Source organism: Paramormyrops kingsleyae, chromosome 24 (assembly GCF_048594095.1).
Source record: "Paramormyrops kingsleyae isolate MSU_618 chromosome 24, PKINGS_0.4, whole genome shotgun sequence".
Taxonomy (NCBI): domain Eukaryota; kingdom Metazoa; phylum Chordata; class Actinopteri; order Osteoglossiformes; family Mormyridae; genus Paramormyrops; species Paramormyrops kingsleyae.
In genome coordinates, this window is record NC_132820.1 from 4,149,360 (window position 1) to 4,168,640 (window position 19,281).

A 19,281-nucleotide genomic window follows, 5' to 3' on the forward strand; every position below is an offset into this window, starting at 1 on the left:
GTAACTACATCACACTACCTGAAAGCCAGTTATCGTGCCAGTCTTGCTTTCTAGTAAAAACCAGCAAGCTTTGTTCAGATCAAAGCTTGGCCTGCTAACCTGCACCCTGACCTCCCTCTGTCTACCCCTTCAGGTAAATAATCGGCCAGCTTCAAGCAAGGAGGGTCTTTTTTTGGAGCTGGCTCAGTGTACAGCACTGCCAGAATGGACAGCAGCGACCAGCGCCAGCGCTCATTGACCCGCAGCCGGCACGGCAAAGACTTCCACTACAACTCCTCGCTGGACGCTGAGGACTGCTGTGTGCCCACGCAGAAGTCGTACAGCTCCAGCGAGACCCTGAAGGCGTACGACCATGACTCGCGGCTGCACTACGCCGGCTGCGTGGCTGACCTGGTGCACTGCGACGCCGACGAATTCACCAGGCAAAGTAAGTGTCCCTTTTAAGGTTCTCCTTGCCCCTCCCTCGCATCAAGGAGATCTGTGATCACTCTGCAAGCACCTCTGTACTGTGTACTACGTAGTTTTACTCTGCACTTTTTCCTACCAAACCTTCCCTCACATCAAAAATCTTCATGACTTTCTCATAAAGGAAACTATGTACCTATTACCCATATCAGGTGTTACATGTGAGCTGTATCCCCAAATAGTGTGGTTGAACGTTTCATATATACACAGTCTATTTTTTTTCCATAATCTTTAACTTTTGACACATGTAATCTAAACCATATCAGGCCAATATAGGTTGGGGTCACTTAAATTTCTTCAGTGCACGGTGCGATCGTTCATTCCCCGTATACGTTATCGGCAGTTAGTCCCCAGTATTGCATTCCTGATATGTGATCTGTGTAATCAATCACTAGACAATCTTTAGAAAGCCATTCCGTGACCTACTAGCATTCCCTGGACTATAAATTTAAAAAAGATGTCTGGGCTTTTGAGAGCCACGATTATAATTTACACTTTTAAATACTCACACTAATTAGGCTTCTAAGGCATGGGCACGACTGTGGCATGGATAGATCTTCATGCGAGCACATGCATTCTTACTCAGAGTCGGAGTAGTAAACACGGGGCAGATATTTTTAAAAGTTACACTTCCTAGTATATTTTTTCAGATAATGCAGTTCAGTCAGATAATTGAGGTAGATTATAGTTAAAAACTGCTAAGTACTTCCTTGGTATACGACCTCATGTGCAGGGCACTGTAAATGGGGTGGAACAGTTCAGGGGGTCAGAGGTGAATGGGGCCCTGGAACAGGTCTGTAATTCAGGGGTTGGGCCCCGGTATGAGCCTCTATCAGGTAACCAAGGATTCCAAGCCTCACTTCTGCTCCTTTGTGAGCTGTGGAAGTTGACATTTCTGTAATTAACACATGCATGTTTAAGATGCAAAAGACATGCAGGCATACAGTACCAGTAAAAAGTTTGGACACACCAAGCCTCCTACAAAGGAAGGTGATAGTGCCGCATCACATGACCTGGCCACCTGACCGAAACACAGTAGAGATAGTTTTGGAGGAGTTTGACCAGAGAGTGATGGAAAAGCAGCCAATGAGAGCTCAGCTTATATGTGGGACCTCTTTCAGGACATGAAACGGCGTAGAGGAGACAGTAGGGTCAGTCAGTCCCTGGAGCAATTGGGGTTAAGGGCCTCGCTCAAGGTTTCAATGATGGGATCACTCTGCTGATAATGGGATTTGAACCAGCAACCTTCTGAGTCCCAACCCACAGAGCTGCCGCTCCCAACAAATTTTTTAGTACTTTTTTGGTCAGTAACATAATCCATATGTCATTTTACATTTTTAATGTCTTTATAATTATTCTAAATTGTAGCGAATAGTACAAATAAACCTATGGGTATGGTGTGCGAGTGTGCCCTGCGATGGGCTGGCCCCCCATCCAGGGTTGTTCCCTGCCTCGTGCCCGTTGATTCCGGGATAGGCTCCGGACCCCCGCGACCCAGTAGGATAAGCGGGTTGGGCAATGGATGGATGGATGGAACCTATGGGTAGGTGTCTCCAAACTTTTGGCTGGTACTATATATGATGATAGCTGTAGTACTGTAAATAAATGTTGCTTAGCCCTGAAGTAAGCAATTAAGTCACTGCAAATATACATAGTGAGCTTTCACTGGCCTCTGATCAGTTCATTTACTTCACTTCTCTTCTATTTGATTGTGTCAGTTTTGCAAATTATTTCATATTTTTCTTTCTTAATTTCTTTGGCACCGTGCCGATGCCAGTTGCGACACCGACAACAGGAGGTGCACAACATTGGTGTGCATGCTCATGTTTCTCTGCTATTGCTGCCTATATTGACGGCTTATTTGAAAGATGGTCTACATAGCAACAGAAATGTTTTTTCATTTGGTTGTGTGGGATTACCAGACAATTGTTCGTGCATCTGTTGTTTCTGATGGGAGACTACATAATAATCTGGAATTAGACAGCCCACCAGATTTTCCATCAGAAGTTAAAAATGGCTGAAGATTATATATGGGCCGAAGAGTTGCGATGCTGACATCCGAAATGAGTGTCATGTTGGATATTAAACAGCAAGAAACATTTGGCAACACAACGCACTAGTCATGGACGGGGGGAGTTTGTAGCATACTGTGAAATGTTTATTCAAGAAAGCTTTACGTCTCTCTTGGTCATGTTTGTGTCGTCCAAATGTATTTGGCTCAAAATGTGCAAGCGGTTTCTGCAGGTGATGCAGTCTGACATCTCTTATAATCCTATAGCAAATGTATGTGATCCTGGAAAATTCCTTCTGAGGTCGCTAAGGCCCCCAGTACAATGTACAATGATATTATCATGAAATCTCTCATCCATCCATCTTTCATAACTGCTTATCCAGTGCCAGGTTCCAGTGAACCTGGAGCTTATTGCAGAAAGCATAGGGTACAAGATGGGGGGGGGGGGGGGGCAGTCTGAACTGGATGCCGTTCATGACAGGACACCTGCTCATACATACCATGGGCAATTTAGAGTAAACACCTGACCAAACTGTATTCGACCCCTAACCTTGAAGTTGTGATGCTGCAGTGCCACTCACTAAGCTGTCATGCCACCTGACACATTCAGTTATTATTATTTATTTGTGTGGGAGGTATTTATCTTTACTTGATTTCACCTGTGTAGACAGCTAGAAATATATTAACACTACTTCTATACCAGTCGCCTTCCTAAGATTTAACTTCCAAGCTTTCAGTTAGAAGTGCCGTCCTTTAACTGCATCACCACCTGCTGCCGTTGTGCACGGGATGCTCTATAGAGGGCTGCACACAAGCACTGCCTGCGACAGCAAACAGAATTAGCTACCAGGCCTTGCTGTGAATAAAAATATCGGTGCAAGCGGTTTGTCTGAAAATAACATGGGAGTCTGTGCTCTGTTTATGTCCTGCAGTTTTTTTTTGTGACAGTTTTCTTCTTAACTGTAGAATTAAATTGAACAGCTACCACAATGATCTGAAGTGTTTTTTTATGTCATTTCTTTATATGGTATTATGTTGAATGCATAGTGGAATGTTTTGGTTCTTACATCCTAATCTGGGGGGGATTCTACTGACAAGCAAATTCAATCATTTTGACATGTTTCTTAATCCTAATCGTTATATAAGATTTTGTTTTGTCTTTTCTCAGCCCCAATGAACACACCCGGTCCCTGTTGCCCATCCTTTGCACTCATATGTTGCCCTTTAAAACTTGATGCCCATTTCATTTTGAGTGTGTCTGTCTGTCTGTCTGGCTGTCTATCTGTCTGTCTGGCTGTCTATCTGTCTGGCTGTCTATCTGTCTGGCTGTCTGTCTGTCTGTCTGTCTGTCTGGCTGTCTGGCTGTCTGTCTGTCTTTCTGTCTGTCTGTCTGTCTGGCTGTCTGTCTGTCTGTCTGTCTGTCTGGCTGTCTGTCTGTCTTTCTGTCTGTCTGTCTGTCTGTCTGTCTGTCTTTCTGTCTGGCTGTCTGTCTGGCTGTCTGTCTGTCTGTCTGGCTGTCTGTCTGGCTGTCTGGCTGTCTGTCTGGCTGTCTGTCTTTGGGCCAAGAAACCCTAATAACTGTCCACCTTCTATTAGCAGGATATTTCACATGGCAAAATGAAAGAAATTGTTAATCTTGTCTTATTTAAATTATATATATATATTTGTGTGTGTGTATGTGTGTGTCTGTCTGTATAAATTATATGCATATTTTTATATGTGTAATATAAAGACATTACCGGGTCTGGGAGACATTTGCAGCTATGACCGCTAAGAGACATAATGCGAGAAATTAGTAGCAGACATCCAAAAAGTGTTTATCTCAGGGAGACAGAAAATCCAAATTTGACTGGGAGAGTAGTGCTTCTAGCAACACAGCGCCACAAAGATACCACACCCCGAGACACACTAAGGGATTGCCTGTGCATAATAGGCTGGAGCTTGTTTCATTTATCTGTGATGGTTTCTTGGTTCATTAGCAACATGTGTGACTATTACAGGTGTTATAGCATCAGACCATCGATGTCTGCATGGGACGCAGGCCAAACTGGGGCGGGCACTTCAGAGCACAGTCATTGTGGGGACCTTGGAAACCCCAGCACACGCTGACGCCCGATTGCCCATCTAGATACAATGCCATGTGTTACTCTTGTTTTACTCTGTCATAAAACAGACAGATGTGGATGCGATAAATTAGCCAGTGATATGAATCACAACCTTCACTCTTTATGTCAAGAGTGCATATAAGGCATAAGTTGGTTGCGATCACCGGTTACAAACCCATTTTGGTGTTAATAAGTGCTATGCTGTGTGCATGGCCTGTTAGTCACCGTGTACATGTTGACTCAAACACATTTGTAGTTTCAGCCTTGCCTTACAGGCTTAAGTGTTGTTTATTCAATGTATGCATTTAAATGACTGCTCAGTGTTTCTCACTGATATTGTGACAGTGAATTTGATTATGTTGCTTTTGGCTTTTGTTCTACGCTTAAACTATGTTGTCCCTTTGTTAGACCACTTAGGACAATATTAGTGAACGATAGCAGTTACTGTCAGTGATCACAAGGCCTGGCCTTTCATTGGGTAACAATTGGAGTATATTGTGTTATAAAGGAAATATGCAATGTATCACTTACAAATTACATATTTATACATCACAGCATTATTTGTATTCATATATTTGGAGTCTTTATAATTTAAGTCAGCATCTTGCCATTTATTATTCACATATGGTTTAGTAAGTGTATAGTCTTTCCAACCTAGCTGCGAAACAGCATTGTTTGTTGGGTTCCATAATAGTTCTAAATTAGTTTCATTTGTTTTTTCATTTTATCAGTCAAGACAAAAAAGTTAAATAAAACTGGGTGACTGCATTCTATGTAAAATTTCTAAAAAAAAAAATTTAAGTATTCTGTCTTTTTGTATTGAGTTATCCAATGAATTTAATTTATAGTTGGGTTTTTCTTGCAGATTTACTTTGATATAAAACATATATTGAACCTGGAACAAATATTTTCACACTCAAAGTCAAACATTAATATGTTGGCCAATTGCTAAAAGGTTACCACTGAAAAAACGTAAAAAAAAAGGCTGGTGGATAATTTGAATGCCTTTTAGATTTTTTTTGACTTGGTAATTATGTTCGATGACACCATTATATGAGTTATAACACTTCAGACATTGACATGTTGAATTTGAATTAGCTGAAAAGGCTGAATTTTCCTTAACCATCTGTGTAAGAAAACAATGGTCAGGCCATTTAAACAGCTCTTCTTTTCCCTCCGTCGGCCTTTTCATAATTCTGTGAATAGATTCTTGAGTCATTCCTTGTCACTGCCATTTAACAAAAGGGACGGTACACGCTAGGTGTCCACAGAAAAATATGTTTAAAAAAATTATATTAATTAAAAGCTTCAAATACTGCAGTTATTGAATTGGGGTGTAGGCCTGTGTTTTGATTCATTTTTTCGTATTTGTGGGTTTTTATATCAGGCTGCTTGGGGGAAGTTGCCAATTCCGGCGTTCGGAATCGGCCATCATCGGCAGCGAAAGGACGAAAACAATAGTGGACATGAAACAAAGTGGATTCATGCCGCTGCTGCTGTATCCATGTGCGGTGGAAGCTGTGTGGAATTGTATGTGGAAGGGAAGAAAAAAAATGTCAAATTCACTTACCTGATTAATGTAATTACAGCCTCGTTAATTGCCTGGAATGAGAAGAAGGTGGGACACTAGGCTAGCCAAACAACTGTGTTTCCTGAGTTCGACCAAGTGGAGCTAGCGGCTGTTCATTTTGACTGTGCCCTATTGCCTGGGTGTGGCTGTACTGAACTGGGATATGGTGGGATTTATGGGTGAGTGTTAGGGGCATCATGAATAAACTGAATGTTTCACACAGTTTTGGGTATCTCTGTGGTATCTGGACCGTATACGGAACGGGACCAGGGAGAGGTCACCTTGTTGGGCAAAATGTGGTCTGATCGAGCCATTGTCTTAGCAATGAAAATGAGCCGATGAATCGTTTTAGTAGCGGGCCGCGGCTGTGTGCTAACGATCGGCACTGGGTCCTCATCACCATGGCTACGGCGGGAGCCCAGAGGTGAGGTGGCAGCGGCCGCCGCGGGAGGACTGTTCGAGAGCAGAAGTGTCGCGTTTCATCATGTCCCGCACGTCGCCTGCCCCCAGGATGCAGCGGCTGCTGCCAAAAAGCAGGCAGAAATGATGGAGGGAGACGCGAAACTGACTTCCTCCTCGTGTTTTTTTTTCTCTCTCTCTAAATATCGATTTGTGCTTTGTTTCGCTGTTTCTGACCAGTCGCTCTGAATCCATGAATCTCCTCCCCGCGACGCTGTCGTGCCACGATGACTGTTTAGGCTCTTGTTTTGTATTTTATTTTATTTATTTTTTGTTGTTTTTCGGTTACTCTGTAAGTCACGTCAGGTTGCGTTTTGTAGAGAAATAATTGTGTGATGGCTGACAGGAGTGGATCGATCTGCCACCGCAGTAACGCCCCCCCCCCCCCACCTCGATCCGGGGCCTGCATGGATTTGTTCCGTGAGTCCCTTGCAGTAAGGGCAGGAGGCCCACGCGGATGCTGCCTGCTCCATCAACGCTCTCAAGCTGTGTCTCTCCGCACCCTTCCACCACATTCCCATCCCAGTTCAAAGGAACCCAGCTGATGTGGGGGCCACGCTGGGCTTTCAAACACACATCCTGGGCAAATGCTTCCTCAGGGGGCGGGGGAAGGCCTGAGCTTATTTTCCCCTGGCTCGGATGTCTCTGGCTATGGAGGCAAACCCCCCTGTGCCTTTCGTCCACCGTGTGCCATCTTCCTTTATTCTGATCTGGCAGAATCTGCCACTGGGTTCAATGGCCACACCATTAAGGCCTCGCGTCGTGTTGTTTGTGGCAGTCAGGTGTGTACAAGCCGAAATCCGAGGGACAATGAGATTCCCCGGGGTGGCGGCCTTTCGGGATAAGCGTTCTGCGTGTGCCTCTCCCTGTCAGACTCCACGCGCTCCTTTCAGATCACCATGGTGATGTCTACAAAATCGATGTCAGGTTTCAGAAACCTGCCAGCTGCAGCAAGGTATTCCATGCTGCCCCCGGAGGACGCGCACTTTCGCGGTTTCTCTTCACCCTAATGTACTTTATTTCTGCAGAAATAGGATGGGAAAGGATAGCTCAGTGTAGCAGGTGTGCCTGCATTTATGGTGGTGTTTAACCTGTTTACCTTCTCTGTCGTCTTGGAGTGAGCAGTGGACTGAGGCTTGTGGCGACCTTGGGACGCCCTAATACTGGGCTGAACGATGCCGGCCCACCAAGCACAATTCCTGGGTTTGGGACAGAACTCACTTTATCGATGCCCCCATGATATACAACCCCTCCAAACTCGGCCCCTGACGTCCTCAGTTGTACCCCCGAGATGGCAGCAAGCCCAGTGTCCTGTAGCAGCACTCCGGGTATTAGAGTGTCTTGGCGAATTTCTCTCCAGGACGTGCGGAGGTGCAGAAGAGTGTCAGTGGGGGAGAAAATTATAAACTACCCGTAAAAGTGCTGCAGCTACCCTCCGGTCAGCCCCCGTCGCATTTTAACGCTCTTTATTTGCGTCTCCACTTGATGCTTCGTCGCTGTCTCTCATCCGCAGCCGCACGCTGCTCACGGAGTCGTAAAAATGGCAGGCGGCGCACAGGTGACAGATGAGAGGCACTCTCCATGCACTTCGCCCGCTTACCGGCGCGCTGCGCGTGTCGTCAGGGTTTCTGACTCTGAGCCACTCGTGTGTCCCCCCTCCCCACCAAAGCCATATGGCGGAGGGAGCTGGCGAGTGCTAGGGTTCCCGTAATGGCCTTGTAGTAATGAGAATGCATGACATCTTCTGGCACTTAAAGACCACCAGCCTCTCTCTTAAGAGCAGTTTGTCTCCTGGCAACATCTGGCAGTGTGTGACGCAGTCCCAGCTTCGACCATTACGGGACGTCGCTAAAGCCGTTGCTGGTTATGGAAGTGCCCACGTGCCGCTTTCAGCTTTTTAGCTCTGCGTTTTCATGATGGGGGGGGGGGGGGAGCGGCTTTATGGGATTGCATACTCTGCATTTCAGAGTCCCTCTGTCCTGCAGGTACCACAGGTAGGGGATGGATGCTCTTTCTCTTGGCTACAGATGCTTGTTTCCAGCTGACTGCCATTTTTGATGTTGTTAGAATACATTTACAGCGCCCATCATCGTGTGAAACCATGCGACTGCCGGTTGCCATTCCTGTAATTTTTCCTTCAGGGTGGTAAAACTTTTCCTTTTCGGAGAATAATGCGTGCTCTTAGCTGTCCCGCTCCCTGTTAGTCATCAAATGATAGTTAAGTAGTGTGACTTGGTGCTTGTTTGAAGCAGACTATGGTCTGTTTACAAGGCGGAGTGATTTCATTCACCTTTAGCTCAAGTGGTTCCTCGGGGACCCGTATGGCCATCGTGTCCGTGTGCCCAACCACAGCACGACCTGCTGGCCGAAATTCTCCGCCTGAGAGCTACACAGAGTAACACAATTTCACACGGCACGTTGAAGGAGAGCACCGAAAGGGTGCCGTTTTTGTTTTTCAGTTTCATGTCGTTGGTTACAGAATTTCAGTAAAGGTGAAAAACGTCTGACACTCGTTCTCTTGATTTCACCCTTTATATCAACAGTTTCAGTGTGGTTGTATATTCTTTTGATATCCACTATATCCACAAAGGGATGCTCTAAAAGAAATAGATATTTCTGTATGTCAGTAGTAACAATGCTTGTTATTAAAATTATTCATGTATGAACTCAATGCTTATGAAGCATATACAAGTATAGAGTGGCAGGAGATTAAATTTATTCCCAGGACTACGGTGTGTCATACAGACAGCAAGTAATGATAAAAACAGAGACTCACAATGAGTGGAAGAAGTACAAGAATACAGGGCAATGCAGAACAAGGGGGGCTGGACTTAGCACTGTACATTCATAGTGCATGTACAGTATATAATGAACAGGAGTAAATAATAGAAGCACAGACCAGTAAAAAATAAATGCTGAGTCAGTGAACCAACAATAAATAGTAAGGATTTATCTCAGTACCTTTTCCAGCTAAATACCTCAAAAACGTAAATGAATTTAGTGCCTCAGTGTCCCTCCTTCTTTGTGTTATGCCTCTCCACTTCTCTGTCCCTTATTCCTTTTCATTTTCCCTCCACTGCCCGGTCCATCCTCATCCGCCAACGCCAAGCCTGCTTCACCTCCTTGCTCTTTGCGCACTGGGGAGGGTGGGGGCTTTGGCCTCCCGCACCGTTCACCTGCCTACAAAGATTCCATTTGCCCTGCCTTCGCTTTCCGTGGTTGGCTGATAAATCACGTCCCCTGGATACTCATTGTCTGGAACATCTGCTTTTTTTCGGCTTTTTTTTTGGTTGTCAGTTAAGCAAGATACTTGCCATACTCTACCAGAATAGTACCAAGAATAATTTTACCCTTCCTACCTGAATCACACATATCCCCATTCTTTATAAAGATTTCATAGTATAATATATGCTATACTGTATATGATGAATCAGTGAGTACAACTGGACCAAAGCTGCTTAATTTTAAAACAGTATTGCACCAACCTTTCTTTTTTAAAAACTGCTGCTGTTTATTAAAGTCAATATGCACTTGGTCAATTTAAAACTCTTAGAATCTATTATATATAAATAATAAAAACCTAGGAAGCATCTCTTCTGAAATTGGTGCCCTGTAAATATATAATCATTGCACTTTCAGATTAATATTCCTACTTAATAGCATTACCTTGGCAGTTAATGCACTGGTTAATGCGGCACTATAGACGCACAGTGTCTTTTCAGCCTGCTTCTCTGTCTGCTTTGTCGAGATGCTTGACGTCGGCGCAATCCACTCTGTCACGGGGGCTGCAGAGGGTCACCCCGCGTGTGTCGGCACACGCAGCTGGTTTGGAAAGGGCACATGGCATGCCGCCTTGTGGTGGCAGGGCACCGCTGAGGCACGGAGTCGTCCCCAAAAGCTGTCACTTTGTTTTTTTCTGTCGCTAATATCCCAGAGCGACACACCTAGCAGGGAAAGTGCCTGTCATCATTTATTTTGTCCCCGCCTCGCATTTCCATTTGGCTTTTCTGCTCACCAAAACAGCTCCTGTCTCCCCATCCATGTATCGTGGTGCGTGTCATTCCCATCATTACCCAAACTCTCTTACCCTTGAACAGGAACTCCCTTTCACTAATAGGCCTGCCTTTCACTGCCTGAGCCCCCGCCTTGTGTGCTTATATTTGTCACCCTGACCCAAGGTGCTTTGAAATGTGGGTTACCTCTGGTATCAGGCAGCCGAATGTTGGATTAAAGTAATCAGAACTGGGAACATGGGGGGGTCAGAGGGAAATGCGGGAATGTGAGGGGGGGTGCCTGTACCATTCTGCCAGGATGCTTTTATAAAGGGGAGGAGGAGATTGGCTCACAAAACATGAAGCAGTGAAATGAGTTGTGTTGACTTTTGGACTGTAGCGTTAGACTTTTAAAAAGAAAGTTCATTCATTATGGATATGAATGTTGCTCAGTCTCTGCCACGGTCTCATAGCTGCATACGTGCTAATTATTAGCTATTCTTTACTCTTTCATCTTGCAAAGCTGCCTTCCTCTGGAGGACACGGGTGAATGAAAGCGAAACGGCGAAGCGGGTTCAACGGGGGGGAGGGAGCGGTGAAAGGAGCTTGACGATGAAAGCCAGCCACAGTCGCTTTAATTGAGCCGGAGGTCATTTATCGCCGGTTGTGCGTGCTTGCCGGAGAGAGGCCGAACTGGCCGGCTGATGGTGACCGTTGGCTCGGCAGACAGCCCTGCACCCTGCCTCAGCATGCATCTGTGTCCTTTGAGGCTGATAGTATCTGGCCCCCTCTGCGGCTGCGACCTTGGCTGAAATAAAGGGATTGTGAATTCCCAAGCCAACTCTATCACTCTTTGGCTGCTCACGCCATACTTGTGACCACAACTCTTTGAGATGTTAATCTGGTGACACATAGAACTGCTGGAAGATGCATTTTGCCCCCCCCCCCCCCTTCCCCAAATAAACATGAAGTTTAATCTGCCCACAGCCCCATGAGGATGCTGATCCACGATCCAGCTTGCTACACACGCTGCCAACCTTAATGCCATGGAAAGCCAGGATTAGTATTTTTCTCCACCACCTACCTCTCCTCTACCGTTTTCCTGCCATAAAGTGAGGGCCACATAGGGGCAGCCACCCCGTTTTCTCAGGAACTGTGCCTAATTCGCTGTAGTGACTGGATGACGTAGATAACGCAAAGGTTAAATGGACCCTCCCCGCCGGGTTTGAGCGTGTTATCGATAAGAGTCTCAGAACTGCTCACATACCGGCTGGTACTTTTTGTTGATACTTCGGTGTTTAAAGACTTAGTATCCATTTGGTGGTCAATCAGAGCTATTTTATTTATTTGCTAATGATAAGTAAACTTGTAGTTTTCTTTGGGAGGAAAAAAACGGCTCTGGAGGTTCCAGGCTGAAGATGCTGTATTTGGAAAGAGATTGTTTTTGCTCTGTTTTCATTGGAGGGTTGGGGAGGACATAGCTGTAGCCCGGCACAAATAGCCTCCATCTCACAACTTTCTCAGTGCCACCTGAGATCTCCTGGCGGAATATGAGAGGGGGAGAGCCTAGGCAACGGGTGAAGAGCCATTCAGACCTGAGGTGGAGGTGATTATAATGGAGCTGTGCGTTCCTGGAAGATGAGGAGCGGCAGACAGGGTTCCTTACAGAAAGACACTCTCCTCTGAGAGCATGCTGGACTCTGTTAGAGCCTGAGATAGGCTCCCGTCTATGAAAATATCAGTTTCCAGTAGCTGTTGTACTTTGTGTACTTGTGCATGTATGTGGAATATCGTTACAGTCCGCTACCCTCGTCCCAGATTTACACACATTATAAAATATCCTTTATATGATTAAATGTCTTAAGGTTTCATATATAAAACCATTATATAATGAAGAAGAATGCAGACTAAACGGTCACGGTTTTTGGACCACGGTAACAGCACGGTTTCAGTATCTGTATATTTAGGAAGAACATAAAAACACATAACCCTTTAACTGAATGATTAACTTTCCATTCAGAAAAATGGCAGCATGACTAACTGGGCCTAGTTTAAGTCTCTACTATATGATATCAAGGATGGAAAAATATTATCATTAAAAGTCTGGAATACCAAGTTTGGAATACCAAATCTTATCTTTATAAAGAAAAAATTATTTTATTTGAAAAGAACATCTAAAATTAAGGATATCACTGTTAAAAAGCAACCCCAAGCTAATGCACAGTAAGTGAAGATAGATAATATATCTCCACAACCCAAGAAAGTGCAGAATGTTTTTGATGCAGCAGATCCATGTAAAGGGGGTAAAACAAACATATTGTAGTGAATGATCGAGTCATTTTAATAAAGACTAATTAACAGCCACTATCGGTTTCATATTAGCAGTGACACGACAAGGAAACCAACAGTTTACATGACACTCACGGTTACACGCTAACGAAACGCACACATTCCACAGCAAACATTACACAGTTACAACATTTACAATTAACATAAATAGACGAATATACATATTAATTTATACCATTTAAAAATAAGCGTGGTGCGGTACAAAGTATGCCAGCTGGGGACCGACAGCGTCACATTATGTCAGCCAGTTGTCGACAGCGGGAGGGATGACCACTCATACAACGCGGTATAGCTGAAACTACATGAATTATGTTTGAAATTTCCGGCCACCTTTAGTCAGGAGGTGGATAATTTACGTCATCAGCTGTTGTATAATAACATTTCAATTCTAGCCCTGGAAAATAAGACAACCACAGCTTTTTAGATGTATTTTTCTGGGGCAAAATCTTGTATTCGTGCTCATACATATAGGAAAATGACAGGAATATAGTAATACCATGCTTCATGTGTGTGTATTGAACCATCAGGGGCCTACCGAACGGTTTGATAAAATACCGTGTTCCGTTACATCTCTACTAATAACACAAGTGCTCCCATTATAACTTCTCATAAACATTACAGTGAAAGTTGGCTATTTGACCCTGATTTCTGACAGGACAACTGCACAGCTTATATTTATGCTTATGGATTTTTTATTTATTTCTTTTTTTTTTTTTTTTTTATTAAATTTACTCTATCAACAGAATGTTCTTTCTTGTTATTATAACAACTCCATTTATGATATATTTTGTTCATGTTAAAAAAAAAAAAATCTAGTCTTTATCTTTTCATGTTCCATGAAAGTGTTCTTGGTAAACTGCGTTTCCGCAGAAACTCGCATCCAGAGTAGTTGTTGAAATGTTGCCCGGTGTGTTTCATCGCTCACTAACGATCGGACCAAAAGCGGCATTGTGTTTACCCATTTATATAGCCTGGTATTTTAACTGGAGCGATTCAGGTTAAGTACCTCGCTTAAGGGTGCTACATCAGCGCCCTCCTGGGATTTGAGCTAGCAACCTTCAGGTTACAAGCCCACGTCCTTAACCGTCACACTGCCTGCTCGCCCCAGGCACTTCCCGTTAAGTATGCTTCCCAGCGGTGCCACGGTGTGGCTCCTCCAGGGACTTGAACCCTGGCCTGCTATCCGCCGCCTTAAATAATGAATGCGATGGTAGTTCGGCCCGTATGCACTGGGGCTGCTTTCCGTTGAAGGACCATCAATCTTCAGTGCAGAAGCTGGACATGTTACCTCTGTGTCCTCTGCGGCGTGGCTGCAGTCTGCATCGCAGACGCTCTGTCTCCTTCCTCGTCTCCACCTCTCTCTCCTCTGCTCCTCCATCTGTTCATCTCCGCCTCTCACCTTGCCCCTTCTTTTTCCACCCCTTTGCTATTTCACGCTTTCAATTTTTTTATTTATTTTTTTTTCCCGTGGGGGTATCTCTCTCATTGGGAGGATCCTTGGTTTATTCGCCGATTATTCTGTCTCCTTCACATAGACACGACGCGGGCAGCGCAGAGGGGCGGCCCCCCACCCCGCACGCTCCCTCCTCGTTCCAGGGCCCGGTCGTATCAGGGGCTGCCTGAGTCTCCCGAAGCCCAGTGCCCCGTTCGAGGCTATTCATCATTAACAGGGCGCTGTCATCACAAGTCTGCTGCCACGGAGGCGCCGGCCTGTGACATTTAGAGATATCAGTCTGAAATGGCAAGTGCTGCTGGGAGACAGGGGACACTACCATACCCCCCCCCACACCACCACCGCCACCGCTCACTCCGCCCCCACCGGTGGGAGAGAACATAATCGAGTGCTACGCTTTCCATCACGTCGCCATCTCGTGACGGTCGGGGCCGTCAGCGTCACGTGGCCGGAGGCTATGACAAGTCCGAGCGCCTGCCTGGTTCGCTTGCCACCTCTGGTTTGATGGGGTATCGGTATGTGCGACACTCAGGGCTCTTGGTGGGTAACAGGGTTAGCGGGACTGGGCGATCACTGTGCCCCTGCAGATATGGACTTGTGTGAGAGAGAGGAAATTAAAAAATGAAAGCGTGCTCCCCCCACCTAACCCTGTAGAAGTGTGTTATAGTGGAGATATCAGTAATGGATAAATGGCTTAACCTGAATATTGACAGATTTACCGCTCAAAGCTGTAGCTTATTGTAGATCTCGATCTGAACCAAGGAGGTCTGAGTAGGAGATGCTCCTCCAGAACTGTTGCCTGCCGATCCGAAGCCCTCTTTCTCCTGCGGAATTGTGGGAAGGGCAGCATCGGAATCATGACACAGCAGGGACTTGCTTACTTTAATCAGAAATATATAGTATCCTAATGGTAAGTCTTCCTCCTCCTTCTAGAAGCAGGGGGACATATTTGGAAAGAAACGACGGCCCACACAGGGTACAATTTTGAAAAATAGTCGCCTTTTTATTAGTTGTCGATTTTTCTCTAAAAGCACAAAGGATTTTATGTATTAATTCCAAGATATTTTCTTTTGAAGTAAACGCTGTATTTCATGAGAGAATGTGCTGGGCTTGTTTGTTTTTTTTTTTTTTTCGGTGTGTGTTTTGATTAGCATCCCTCTGTGAGGAAGCTGACCGAATGTTTCCTTCGCTAATTAAGTTCAAAAATTTCAAAAGTACAGAAAAGTGTGAAAGACAAATTAATCAGGAATCGCCGGACTGAGCTTAAAAGGCGGCGCTTGCGAGCACAAAACAGACTGCGGCCAAACATGCAACTAAATTAACTAATTATGAGCTAATGACTAACTAACGATTTCTTTTACATGGCCCATTTTCACCCTCCCCCGTAAAATAATTAAACAGTTAGCAATGAAACAGCTAAAACTAATGCCAATGATGCAGTTAATCCTTTACGGAGGCTTTAATAAATGTATAGGCAGTTTACACTGACTTGTCAGATTTCTGCAGTGCTCAGTGATTTGAGGACCCACCAGCTGTGAGGGTGAGCAGGTGCCCAGGTGTGTTAACAGGTGTGGTCTGGATTCTGTGTTCATCACACATTGTGTCGCAGGTCACTCTCAGATCACGTTTTCCTCAGATGTGCCTTATGCAAATGCATTGCGGCATTTAAGTACCTCACATACTGTATGACAATACTTCCTAGAATTCTTAGTTTTTTTTTTTTTACTTTGTTGCTTTCCCCCCAGAGTAAAATCTATTTTATTTCCTCTAGCATCTTTAAAATGGCCTGTTCCTATGGTTACAACTGCTGCAAACAAGTATTTTTATTTTTACCCAGCACCAGAAATAGGTCATTAGTGTGAATAATCCTGTAGGTGTCACCCAGGCTGACATGGGGCCTCTACCTGTGACGTTACGGTGGGGTTTTCTGCTGTGTGCCCTTGGCGTTTACCTGTCAGGGAGACATGCTAATGGAACGGCGGTGTCCACATGCAGCCGGGCCTGCGAAATAAGCCTCTTTTGTCAGGGGCGGCTCGTGTGTAGCACCTGTCACAAGGTCTCATTGTTCTCTCATGTCAGCAGTCACTCTGCTTTCCGGCGTGCCTCCAGCTTTCCCATGGTGGTCGCTAAAACAGTACCCCTCCCTGTCAAGTTCCCCAAACGTTAACACTGCCAGCAGACCCACCCAAGCAGGTCCCCGGTTTTGTCATTCGACTGCTCGTCTGTCTGCCGCCCCGCTGTCCACGCCCCAACTGAGAGCTGTCTGTCTGTGTGACCGTCTGCCTGTCTGTCTGTCTGTCTGTCTGTCTGATGTATTATTTATGATGAATCCTGCCAGTTGTCAGGCTTGTTTTTTTTTTTAAATTCCCCGTTGATTCGTTGTCCTGTTGTTCGCTAGCCAACAGTGCCGTGTCACATGACTAATGAGTAATGTGGACGCGTGCGAAGGAGGTGGGGGGGGGGGGGCAGGAGCAGATTGTTCACACTGTGTTCACTCCCGTCCAGCCTACATGGAGCTGGCCCCCGTCACCATTGGCTACCTCCTTTCAAGCGTGCAGTATGCAGGTATGGCGCCCCCCGGAGGGGATATACTGAAGCGCCAAGTGTGGACCCTGAACCACGCTGCTGTACAGTATATCGCTGCGGATACACCTGTGTGTTGGGGGGAGGGGCAGGGCAAGTGTCTCAACAGGTGTATCTGCATTGGTCTGACTGTGCTCTAGCTGTTTGTCATGTCTCTGTACTGTGTTCAGTCTGGCTCTCAGCTCCAAAATGTACCTTAAGCAACTGCATTCCACATCACGGCTGTCACGGTCGTTCTTTAACTATTAGCTATTACAATTAAGCCAGGGCGTGACGCACAGTGATTACCGTCACCCGCGCCCACCTGCTGTTTCCCCGTTACACTGCGATTTCTCTGCTCACTGCATTGCTACAGAAATGAACAGAGAATTAATTTAGCAATGTGTTTTTTGACCAAATTGATTTACAGTTCCTGGATGTTCATTTTCTCGGAAGATGCTAACTAACAGAGCGCTTTTTTCCCCAGTTTGTTGGGATTTCCATTACGACGTTGTTTTAATTACAAAACAGAGTAAATTGGTTGCATGTGCATTAAAAAAATTGCTCTTCCCCTCTCAGCTCAGATTTAATTGTTTTATTGATTCAGTTTGATTTATTCTAATACATGTTTTTTATGCATTTGTTTTACATGACCTTCTGTTGCCGAAGTGCTTTGAGTACATGTAAATTTGACTTTAGCCTTAATTCGCTATCAGTAATGAACAGAATGAAACGATCAGGCAGCTGTTACCTGTTGCTCTCACCATTTGGGCTTGATTTTTATTCTCTTAAAGTGACAAACATGAAGGCAAGTAATGTTAACGTTCATCTAAAGCTCTGCACAATACCATATATTCATTGAGTACATGCCTGTATGTCTGATACATTCATAATGATGCCCTTACCTTTGTGTGTATGATGACCCTTGTACTCCTCTCCTTTTCTAATCTGCCTCATTTTTTGTTTTGTCTTTCACAGCAGCCCTTTGCTGCAATACACATTTTAATTGCCGGTAGCTGTCACACTTGACTCCTGCGATAGTGCCTGAGACTACAAAGTAGACAGTCACCACTAAAAGAAGGGTTAGAAATAAAATTTACGCTATATCAATTTTAAAAACATTAAAGTTGAAGATGGGTGTTTGCAAAATGGCTATCTGCAATAAAAAAAATATATATTTACGTTTCTTGCTGCATAGACAGAATCTCCGCATTTTTTCCTTTCCTGTCTTTGACAGGAAAAAAATGCATAATTCCTTTTTATATTTAGGTCAGAAACCGGTGGCCCATTTACGCTAATCCGTACACAGACTGAAAGACGCTATTTGTGCAGTCAGCCGCCTGCAGATGTTTATATCCAGCCACTGCCTTATGGAAATGGCTGTTTCGGGTTTAAGCACTAAGACTCAAAACAAAGGTTTCGCTTCCGAGTCGCTCCTGCCAAAACGATTTGAAAAGTAGAATAATTCTTTCAGGATTTCCAACTTGTGGCATCGCCGGGGAGATTTGGACAGCCGGTGGGTGGGTGGAGACGGCCTCTCTGAATCACTCGATTTAAACAATGTCTGCATCCTCTTACCGTCTCCTCGGTGCAGAACGATAGCAGCGGGATTCTCGTTCCTCCGCTCAGGTGGCCTCCTCCATCAGTCGCATTTCTGTTTCTTGTGACCGGGGTAGTCTTTCACTGAGTTTCAAATGCATTCCCCTTCCAACTTTTATTTTAATATTTGAAAAAGCTTTAATGTGATTTATTCTTTTTTTTAATATATACTTCTGCGGGCAAAAAATGTTAATTATAGTTATTTGAATGTCCCTAGCTGGTTCCCTTGTTCTTTTTTATAAAGAAAAAGCATCTGTATAATTTGATGGTAGCCAGCTGGATAGCACTTGCCTTGATTATAACTTTCGTATCATTCATAAATAAAAAAAGAAAGAAATGCCTCGTGTTCTGACCACACTTGACTGGGCTTTTTCTTTGTGACTTCTTGGGGTACACAGTTGTTCTCTAAAACTCATGTGGTACAGAATGAGGGAAATGGTAAGACGTGGTTGAAAGGTCTTTTTCTTTTGCTGTGGCACATCGAGATTTGGAGAGTAGCTATAGTGTATGGGACAGTTTTCTGAAGGACTGGATTTTGCTCAGAGGCAACTGGAAAGCAGTTTGCATCCTCCTGGCCAGACAGGCCTTTCCATACGTATCTAGCGAAACTAGAGGAACTGCGTTCGCTTCAAGAGGATCCGACTCTGTGAAAACTGGCAATGGCTCGAGACGACAACCGGGAGAGTCTAAATGTGTGTTGGCAACACACCCTGCTT

General features: G+C 44.8%; 1 protein-coding gene across 1 annotated transcript in view; it reads left to right on the forward strand.

Annotated features, from left to right (window-relative positions):
* LOC111850464 (teneurin-2-like) overlaps positions 1-19,281 on the forward strand; it is a 226,916-nt gene that overhangs the window by 53,260 nt on the left and 154,375 nt on the right. Inside the window, exon 2 of the mRNA XM_023824384.2 lies at positions 134-427. Within this exon, the coding sequence (XP_023680152.2) occupies positions 205-427 (223 nt within the window). The 5' untranslated portion in view covers positions 134-204. The remainder of the gene's footprint in view (positions 1-133; positions 428-19,281) is intronic.